This window comes from Lepisma saccharinum, chromosome 8 (genome assembly GCF_977018435.1).
Source record: "Lepisma saccharinum chromosome 8, izLepSacc3.1, whole genome shotgun sequence".
Lineage (NCBI taxonomy): Eukaryota > Metazoa > Arthropoda > Insecta > Zygentoma > Lepismatidae > Lepisma > Lepisma saccharinum.
Window position 1 is genome coordinate 53,025,044 of NC_139236.1, and position 10,921 is coordinate 53,035,964.

Sequence of the window (10,921 nt, forward strand, 5' to 3'; positions counted from 1 at the left end):
CTAAATATACAGTTTAAAGTGAAATTCAATTCCAAACCCGAATGATTATCAACTGCCACGTTGTTTAATGACCTGTCCTACAATACGCTTTGGGTGAAAATAGATCGCAAGTTGCGCATTTCCTTTTTCACGCTGGATTACAATGCAAGTCAAGGAAGGAGTTTGGACTGCTCCCTTGAATGGGGAAGGAGGGTGAATGAAGTTGGTTGAAGCAAAGAAAAGTGACTTTTTTTTTACGATGTATTTTACACAGCCGAACCAGAATGAAAATTACAGCCCCGCCTTTATTTTTTTTTCTTGTCTGGTACCTAGAGAGGTTGTGTTGTTTCTCCCGAGAGATCTAATCTTACCAGTTAATCTTGTAACAGACAATGCTCCAGTAAACCCGTATAAAATCCAACATTCATTCTGCCCGATTATCTCCCCGACTTCTGCTGGCACCAGTCTGACTGGTGTCAAGATTCTTCGAGTTTCGCTTGGGAGAGATTGTTTTCCTTTCCATAGGTCTCAGTGGAAACGGGTTTCTCATTAACTAGAATTGTAAGAATTTCCTGGAAAAGCAACGACTGTGCACAATTGAAAGAAAGTAACATTATTTTAAATTCTCTTTTGTGAAAACTTTTTCATGTTCTATTTTCCTTCTCACAACACGCATCCTGTGCATAACAGGTTGTATAACTACCAGGATAAATGGTGTTACCATCTCCTAGGCATCTTTGTGTCCGTTTGAGCTCCCTTTAAGCTGAAAATTGGTGCAAATTCCAATAACGACCCCTTCGAAATAACGACCCTTTTCCCGGGAACTGTGAAAGGTCGTTGAATCGAGAGTTGACTGTACTGTGTTTATTTTTATTTATTTATTATTATTATTCTCTCTTTTTTTTGATAAACATGAGATTTTACAAATGCCACCAATAACTGATACCAATTAGGAAAAATGTTTAGGTGAAATATTCACTTCTTTCATTGCATATCACTAGGAATAAATAGAATAGAATAATAGCAAAAAGGATAAGAAATCTGATTTAAATTTATTGCTAGCCTTGTTTTTAGTTGGTAGTCCTGATTTTCAGAAGGAACTAATCCTTCTTTGGGGATGGATGATAATAAGTACAAAATGTGGCAAGAAGGTTAAAACATGGTTGAAAATGACTTAAACTAGATGTTTAGCCATGATTGTGGTTCTCTTTTAACATTTTAACCATGTTTTAACCTTTTTAACCATGTCTTGTACTTATCTCCCATCCCAGAAGTATCGAGATTGATCCAAAATAAAGACTACCAACGAAACAAAGATTCATATTGTGACTTTGTGTTGGGAGTGAAAGATTCACCTTTTGTATTTTAAAAGGAATTGTGAATTTACAATTTTGCAGCAAAGAGAAATTCTTCTTTCTAAGATTTGAAGAGCATTGGATTTTGCTTTGGTATGTAAGGGAATTGTTTCTCAAAGACCATGGTTTAGTCAGGGTGCCAAATGCCTAAAAGTGGCATAACCTTGATTTCAGGTATGAATAAAATGTTTTGACTGTTTTTGAAAGCTTACGTTATGTACATTTCAGATCTGTTTGATGCCACTGTCAACCTTGACCTTGAGCAATTTGAGCAATTTCAACATGGCATCTAATATGGAGGACTTTCCAGTTAATGACCTATATCTCGGTAACCAATGGTCGCAAAGAGAATATTTTTTTAGTCTTGATCCTCATTAGATGGACTACGAAAAAGATTCTGTTTAGTTTTTCACTAACATCAGTGGTTTAAAAAAAAAAAAAAAAGGTAAAGTGCTCCCCTGTGCATAGCACCATGCCATGAAGGTGTATAGGGTGTGTGGGGGTAACACCCCACACTTTCTTGATCCGGTCGTGAGTGGGGGTGATGTGATCAGCATCACGCCCCTGACCACCTTTACCCCCCAGGGTTTCCCCCATCATATGAACTTTTATTCCAAACAATTTCCTGTCACTGTATTTGTTCAAAGGTTACAAGGCAAGAACTTCAAGAAGTGCTATAAAAAATGCATATTTGAAAGATTATTTTTTAAATTACGGTAAAACCACTGATTTTAGCGAAAAACTAAACAGAATCTTTTTCATAGTCCTCTAATGAGGATCAAGACTAAAAAAAATATTCTCTTTGCGACCATTGGTTACCGAGATATAGGTCATTAACTGGAAAGTCCACCATATCGGATGCCACCTTGAATTACTCAAATTCCTCAAGGTTGACAGAGTGGCATCAAACGGATCTGAAATGTACATAACGTAAGCTTTTAAAAATAGTTAAAACATTTTATTCATACCTCAATTCCAGCTTTTTGCTGGAGTAGTTCTACTGCTGTTGGTTTATTCATGATTTGTGCCTAAACATGCACAGTAGTGTCGCGATAATTCAAGGTAGACAGGAAGGTCAAAATGACTTAAGTAAAGTCAGAAGAGGTGAAAGAAAAAAACAATAGTATAAGAAAAAATTACAGTATGTGAAAAATGGGACATGCAATATTTGAGGTGGTGGAAATGTTAGATAAATAAGTGTTCCCATCATACACTTCCATATTACTGTACTTAAGGCAAAGAGTGACAGTTTCTTATTTATTTCAATATCGTCAGAGTGGGCACTGCTACTGAAAAAAACAAAACAAGTACAAGAAATTATTAATGTCTCCCTGTATTGTAAGTGAAAACTGTTTTTTAAAGTTGATTATAAGTTATATATGATCTGTAAAAAATATGATAAGTATTACAGAATCCCATGTATTCCTTTTGGATAAACAACTACAACTTACGGCTAATCAAATATAAGTTCAGATTTTTCCCAACACAATTAAAATCTTTAACCTGTCCTCTTTCCACTCATGTGTATTTCTTCACCATTGGAAGTTTGATATTCCCAAGAGAACAAGTAAAATAATACTCCCATAAGTGCAATGCTACGTTTTTTCCATCCTACAACCATCCAGTGCACAGACTTCTCTTCTCCACCTCACCGTGGGGAAATGTTTGTGGGGGAGGAGTAGTTTCAGGTCCTCGCATCTGGCTGGACGTGGTAACTGTTCCTCATGCCCTTAATTCATGAGGCTGGATCACACTTGCTGCTCTTATATGACTAACCCAACACCCCTCTGTGTAAGGTTTTTCTTTATGCCTTGGATAATGTGGAACATTGGATTATCAAGACGTGACTGTATACTTTATGCACTATTTTTGTCAGTTTTTAATATTAGTCTTTAATTGTCTTTTGATTAATTCAGAAATTATTTCTTTGTATGTATGTTGCAGGGTTCTTCACGAGCATATGAAGAAACTATCAAAAGTCATAACTCCAAATCACAAGGATTTACGTGTACCAAAGGTAAAGAGTTTTCCCTTAATTGTGCATCCTGTTATGAATATATGTTCATTTTCACTTTTTTTTTAATGCTTTGGAGATATTGAACCTATACTCATACTTCTCATTTCCATCACTACCCCATATAATGTAATCACTGAAGAAACAGGAGAAAAAGTGCACACAATGAAATAAGAATAATATTCCAGTCTTTAACTTTGTATTTCTCATTTTTTTATTATTATTATTATTATTATTAATAATACAGCATACTCTTTCACCATGTAGAATATTGCAGCACATCTGTACAGTAGATAGCTTTTTAAAATTTAAACTCTTCCGACTTGGTCTATTTGTTTGTAAGGTACATATATAAAATATAACTTACATCTTCTTAGTAGTAACTTTCCAAGTTTCGAAAGCCAGAAAACCACAGTGATTGGACCCGATGTCCTGCCCATGCATCACTAAATAAAGAAGCTCGTAAACTTTTAGTTTAGTTATGATTTACATAGAGATATGAGTGTAAATTCAGATGTACTAAAACTATAAGTCCCAGAAGAACATACAGAATTTGCAGAAATGTCAAACAACATAATGTTATTCACGTTGTGTTGGAAAGTAAAAATTAACTTCTATTTTCAGATGTTTCATTACGAATGCCCCTGGCCGTCGGCGCAGGCAGAGATAGCAGCGATCAGTGCATATAAAACTCCAAAGGACAAATTGAAATGTGTGTTAAGATGCTCTACTACAATCATGAACCTGTTGTCTATGGCATGCGAGAGAGGGGTGCCTGCAGCAGATGATTTTATACCCGTCCTCGTGTATGTTCTCATCAAGGTAAGATACTGTCTTACACATTGTAATTGTTTTTCAACATAATAGTTGTCTTTAAACATGTGCGTCTCTCTCTCTCTCTCTCCTTCTAACAGCAAGCAATAGCAATTCTGCACAAAAAATAGGGCTGTGCCAAAACAAATTGCGAAATTTGTTGAAAAATTTTATATCCCAGTTTGAGAGCTATGCTTTCTTCTCTGCTTCCTACTGTTATTCTCCTTTTTATGTTTCCAAGTCACTTTTCTTTACAGTTCGTTCATCTTGATTTTTTTAGTGCGAAATGAAAACATAATGTACAGTAATGAAAATATGACCAATGACTCGCTGTGTGCTTGGCTGAACACAACTTTAGATCTTGCCACCCAAGTTTCCAGGTTTAACTCAGCTTGGGCATGGGTGTACTTCGTTAGTTTTCCCTTCTTCAATTTTATCTAATCATTACTCATCCTCATCATTGCAGTTAGCCAAAAAAATAACAAGGAGCTAAGTAAAATAGCACAAAACTACAAGTACAAAGTGACTGGCTATACAGATGTTGCATGCCAGATAATAAAATTTTGTCAATGCAATCTCAGTTCCACTTTTAAAATGTCATAATATCGATAGTCTGTAATTAAATTGGTTAGTAATAATGATGTGGCGAAGCAGAAAATTTGCCTATTCTAATGTAGTCACCAATAATTTTTTGAACCGATACTCGATTCTGACACATATGCTTATTCAATAGAAATGGAGTGTTATTGTCAGCATGACAAAAATAAATTTCCTATAAAAATATCTGCATGTTATATATTGTTAAGGTTACTCCTCAACATGTTGACATTCTACACATCCTTGGGGGGATCTAAACGGCATAATGACTGGCAACACTTTCCTTGTCCCACAGATAATTTATTTACAAACATATTATTGCTTCCACCGAAATGCACCTTCCGAAGATAAGCGATGCCTGGCCATGCATGGGCAACTATGACCAAAGTCAAGTTTGCCCTGTTCAATGTTCCACTCCTGACCACCTCTGTGTATGAGAAGAAACTGAAGGACTGACCAATTCTCCACTTGCACCTCCTCCTGCCACGGCCCCTCAATGACCCCATCTTCCACTTTCCTTGCAGAATTTCCAAACTTTTCCGTCTGGAACTAACAGCTGCCACCTCACAAGTAAGGAATGCCTTAGCTTTGGTTTTCTCGGCTAAGCCATACTTGCCCTTGCAATATACAGGGTGTAATTTTAATGGCGCCCACGGACCACAGATTCGTATAGAGGACATCAAAACAAACAACATTTCCCAGTAACATTTTTCTCGTTGGTGCGTCGATTCGACGGTACAGCCGTTCAAAAAAGACCGTTTTGCCGTCTGGATGCTGGCAACCCAACACAACATTTGTTCGTACCTGTGACCTCATATCCTGCGGCGAAACAGCGCACGGCAGGGTTGCAAGGAACACACAAATTTTGTGAAAAATGACAAACTACCAACTACATTATTAGCTGTAAAACGAGGCGAGAAACGCGTCCAGTAGACCGAACATCATAGCCTACCAGCCAGAAGATCAGCAGTCATCTCAGGGGAAGGGGGAAGTGAACCAACGATATGAGAAACAGTAAAAAACGTATTCAAAATGAAATGTCAATTTCGGATTTTGTCTCAGTCTACATCTAAAATATCAACAACAATACATTTTATTGGACTTACAGCTTACACGTGGCTGTTTACGCCCAACTACATGTCAAATATTTGCAAATCTCGTTGCAAGGTTGATATCTACAGGTTTATGTCCATATGCCATGCGGTACTTTTGTGCTGATAACGGAAGTATCCGAGGTTCACTTTGTTGCATTACGGCTAAAACAAGTACAACCACAGTAACAATCTAATGATGAATCAGTACCGAATATACTGCCCTATTCACATTTGCAAACTATTACATGTGTATCCGGTGCATAGATAAACACATAGTCGTCTTAGAGCTTGTATTACTACTACTTATATCCCTGTATTTTCAATCATTTTTGACACTTGCCTCATAATGCTCTGAATATACATTATATTATCTGTTGCTTACCTTTGGAATTTTGAGTTCTTTCATTTCTATTTTGTCATCTGTTCAGTGTGTCACAGACAAATAGTATCAGAAGAACGAAGTGGATAGACTAAATTGTAGATGCCAACTTGGTAACTAGATTTGCAAATATTTGACATGTAAGCTGAGACAAAATTCGATATGACCACTTCACTTGAATTCTATTTCCTTTCTACTATTTTTCGTATCGTTTGTTTACTTCCTGTTAAGTTAAAGAACGTGTTTTCTCGTTTTGTGTTACGGTACATAATGTGGCTGATTGTAGCTACGTCATTTTTCACAGATTATGTGTGTTCCTGGCAACCCTGGAACGCATCGCTTCACGACGGGATATGACGTCACAAATGCAATCAAATGTTGTGTGTGGTTGCCAGCATTCAGGCGGCAAAATGGGCTTTTTTGAACGACTGTAGCGCCGAAACGACGCACCAACGAGGAAAATGTTACTGAGAAAAGTTGTTTGTTTTGATGTCCTCTATACGTTTCCGTGGTCCGTGGGCGCCATTAAAATGACACCCTGTATATTCTCAGAGGCTTAACTAGTACAGTTATTTGCATGAAGCACATGAACCGATACTCGATTCTGACACATATGCTTATTCAATAGAAATGGAGTGTTATTGTCAGCATGACAAAAATAAATTTCCTATAAAAATATCTGCATGTTATATATTGTTAAGGTTACTCCTCAACATGTTGACATTCTACACATCCTTGGGGGGATCTAAACGGCATAATGACTGGCAACACTTTCCTTGTCCCACAGATAATTTATTTACAAACATATTATTGCTTCCACCGAAATTGGTTTTCTCGGCTAAGCCATACTTGCCCTTGCAATATATATTCTCAGAGGCTTAACTAGTACAGTTATTTGCATGAAGCACATGCATTCAAGTAGCAAAATGAATTCATGTTCTTAAGATTGAAAAATTTGAGTTTTTGAAGCAATTCTGGATGTAATTTATTTTATCACATATCTGCCAACCTCTGTGACTGAGTGGTTAGCAGAGCATGCTACGGTGCTAGTGGTCCCAGGTTTGAATCCCGGTCTGGGCAAGGATGTTCTTTGTGAATGTCCCTTCATCAATTTCATCATATCTTCACTCATCCTTATCATTGCAATTAGCCAAAGTGACAGAAAAACAATGTAAAATAACCTAATTGAATCAATCAATCAATTTCGTCAACAACACCGAATACTCTATTTCACTAAATACTCATGCTTTCAATCATCACCAGAATGGTACCATTTTGCTTGGTGATGCAAAATTTTTCAGGTAGGAGGCAAAAAAAAAAAAAACACCACAGAACCAATTTTATGTTTTTTTATGATATTTTCCTGCGAACGTTGTTTGACAAATTTGTGGATGTAATTTGTATTTATGCCTGTTGATATGTACGTCCTGTACTTAGTGCCAAGGAGTCACTAGCATCTGTTCATGGCAGTTTCTAACCTGAACATGATTTTTAAGGGAGCTAATTTCCACTATTTCTTGTGCAAAAATACTGATGATTCAGCTCCCATGTGACGGGAGGTGTACACTTGATCACAGCTAGAATAGCGCTACTTCGCTAGTAGAAGAAATTAAGTATCAGTACAAGCTTAAATATCAGTTTTTCCCTATGTTCATACTGATTCCGATATGTAATTTTGGTCGATATTTATATATTGGCAATTGGCTTCGTCACATCCCTGATAGGTAAGTAAGTATTTGGTATTTTTGGTATTTAGGTCAATTAAGTCAGTAATTTTAACCCTTTGACTAGTTTCCACCCCCTGTTCTTTTTAACCCTCAAGAGATACCTAGCTCTTTCTTTAACCTAATGAACCAAAAAAATTACTCTCATTTCAGAAAATAAGTTACCATCTCTTTTTTCTTTAGGCAAACCCTCCATCACTATTATCAACAGTACAATATGTAAACAGCTTTTACGGCAATCGTCTTGAAGGTGAAGAGCAGTATTGGTGGATTCAGTTTTGTTCTACCATTGAATTCATCAAGACGATGGATTACAGTGATTGATGTATATGGTGCATGTGTTCGACAGACAATACAGGCACGGGCTTATGATAGCCCGTATGTACAGGCTATGAAGACTGAGAGTTTGTAAAGAAACGTATATTATTTAGCTATCAGCAGTGGACTGATGGAGAGTATATTTATAAAGAACAAGCTGTACATTTCTGCGTAATTATTAGATGCTTTATTAATACTAATTCATTCATTGTGGATTGGAAATTATATATTTGTAAGTATTTCATCATGCATGTGTGTCACATCTTGTCATAGGCATCTAAGGTCATGTATACATAGTATATGTAACAAGTAGTTAAATTTGCTTTTACATAGCATTATAGCGTTAAGTTTGTTGTCAGTAAGTTCGTGTTATTTTTTTTCATACTTGTTTTAGTGTGATACATCAGCTGCCTGCGACAATACGTAACAATTTTGACACTATCTAAGATGAATGTTTAAGTGGTAAAACAAGATGAAAAGATATTTTGCAGTATTTTGAGACCAAAATCATAACGGATGTAGTTGTAAATACAGGAGAGAATGCCACTGTTTTTTAATGTTTATTTTGTACATTAAGTTTCTCATATATTGAAATATCCCCATGACAAAATCAGCTTTCCATTGTTGTTTCTGAATATTCACATTGTATTTTTACGTGTTACTATGAACAGCTAGTAATGCTGATACTTCCATTACCTCAATCCCCCCTCTTTTCTTTGGATTGCTGTGGTCTTTGTATTTTTCACAATAAGTGCAGTTGCACGTACAGAAATTGCACGGAAGAGTATATTAAGCGAATGTACACCAGTGCTCATAACTGATGCCTTATTTGTGGGAACTGTTGCGTGTGGGGGGGAGCATTAGGCACTTGGATCGTGTCGTATGCATATAGCCATAGTTCAACTTCAAGAAAGCAAAACTACTTACACATATATTGATTAATATATTTTTAGAGGCAAAGGGCCATAATAGATCTTGTCTTAACATATCCTCTATCAATCAGAAAATGAAAGCATAATAAAAACCTCTTTTATTCATATTAAACTATTTCTGAAAAAAGAACAGAGGATGAAACTTGCATATGAAGTGATAAGAGGGAAATTTCTCTAAAGTATTCCTCTTAATTATATGGAAAAGAAGACTGGTATTAGCTTTATCGGAGACAATTAATATAACTTTAATGAGCATAATCAGATAATAGTTTTTCACCAAAAGCTATCATTAAGAAAAATAGTAAATAATATGCCTTTTAACTGTTGTGTACATTTGTTCATCAAAATATTTATGTAGGAACATTTTGTACATTCCTGCCAATGACTAAAAGGAAACTGTGATTATGAAATCTCAGAAGAGTTGTATATTTTTGTTCCTGTCTTCAAGTTTGATCTGTGCGGTTTTTATTTAGTGATACATATAAATAACCACAGCATATGTCACTAATTCAAACATGAAAATAACATTGGAAAGAAAAATCTTGTAGCAGTGACAGTTGTTATATAATTTGGTGAAGTTATTCTTGTGACATCCTAGACAAATGTGAAAGTAAAACAATAGCTTGATAGAATGTGTTTTAATTATTGTTGAATCCTTTTTTTCTCATGCTCTTTCTATTTCTTTAATCATAGTGTTTTTGAAAGGTCCAGTATAGCTTCTGGGAACCTTTAACTACCATAATTGTTATCTAGATAGTTCTTCTATTATTTATGTTACAAATCCTTTACAATATTGATTTTAGGTTGCTTTCAGTGGTTCAGAAATGTTTTGAAAAATGTTGTCTATTTTATCAGTATGAACAAATATGAGAATTTTAAAAGGAAATTCTTACAGTTTGATAGGATATAGTTCTAATAGCAAACTAATACATTAAAATTTATAAATGTTCTGACTCACTTTAAATTGTTACAATATTCAAGTATTAGTATTGGTTCAGCCCTAAAATTACTATCACTAATAAAGTACCGATAACTTTCAGTCAAAGCTCTCGCAACTTTACCTTTGCTTATTAATTACGTGATAACCATAAGAGATATTTACATTTTTTTGTTATGAAACACTATTCATTAACCTATTTTCTATTTTTTTTATTTGCTTGGCAATAGTGTACGTGAGTGTTCGTTGCCAACTGAAAAATGCTTATTTATATACGATAAAAATAAGAAAATATTAACAATTTTTTTGAAATAATGAAAAGATGGAAAAACTACTTCCAAAAATTATTAAGTGAAAATCAAAGAAGAAACACACCAAATGAAGAGGAGGAGGAGGAGGAGAGAAGGCCTGAAGAACCAGATATGCTAGACGTAGAATAAGAAGTAATTACACGGGAAGAGTTAAAGAAAGCTATTAGTAGAATGAAACTAGGAAAGGTGGTCATGATGGCATTGCACCAGAAATGATCAAGTATATGAGAAAAGAAGGAGAAGATCTGTTGCTCAGAATAATAAATATGGCATGGAAGGAAAAGAAGATAGTGAAGGATTGGGAAATATCAATACTAATACAAATATATAAGAAAGGAGATAACAGGGAATGCGGAAATCACAGAGGTATTTCACTACTCAGTGTGCCTGGCAAAGTCTATTCAAGAATTTTGGAAACTAGACTAAGACAAGAAATAGAGGATAAATTAGAGGAGAGACAAAGTGGAA

General features: G+C 35.4%; 1 protein-coding gene across 3 annotated transcripts in view; it reads left to right on the forward strand.

Annotated features, from left to right (window-relative positions):
- The window catches only part of Gapvd1 (GTPase activating protein and VPS9 domains 1), an 87,152-nt gene extending 77,269 nt beyond the window's left edge, over positions 1-9,883 (forward strand). For 2 of the 3 annotated variants that reach the window (XM_083126654.1, XM_083126653.1), the window contains exons 26-28: positions 3,279-3,351; positions 3,973-4,170; positions 8,139-9,883. In XM_083126654.1, the coding sequence (XP_082982780.1) occupies positions 3,279-3,351; positions 3,973-4,170; positions 8,139-8,279 (412 nt within the window). In that variant the 3' untranslated portion in view covers positions 8,280-9,883. The remainder of the gene's footprint in view (positions 1-3,278; positions 3,352-3,972; positions 4,171-8,138) is intronic. The other variant, XM_083126655.1, reaches the window with a different exon arrangement.
- The last annotated feature ends 1,038 nt before the right edge of the window (positions 9,884-10,921 follow it).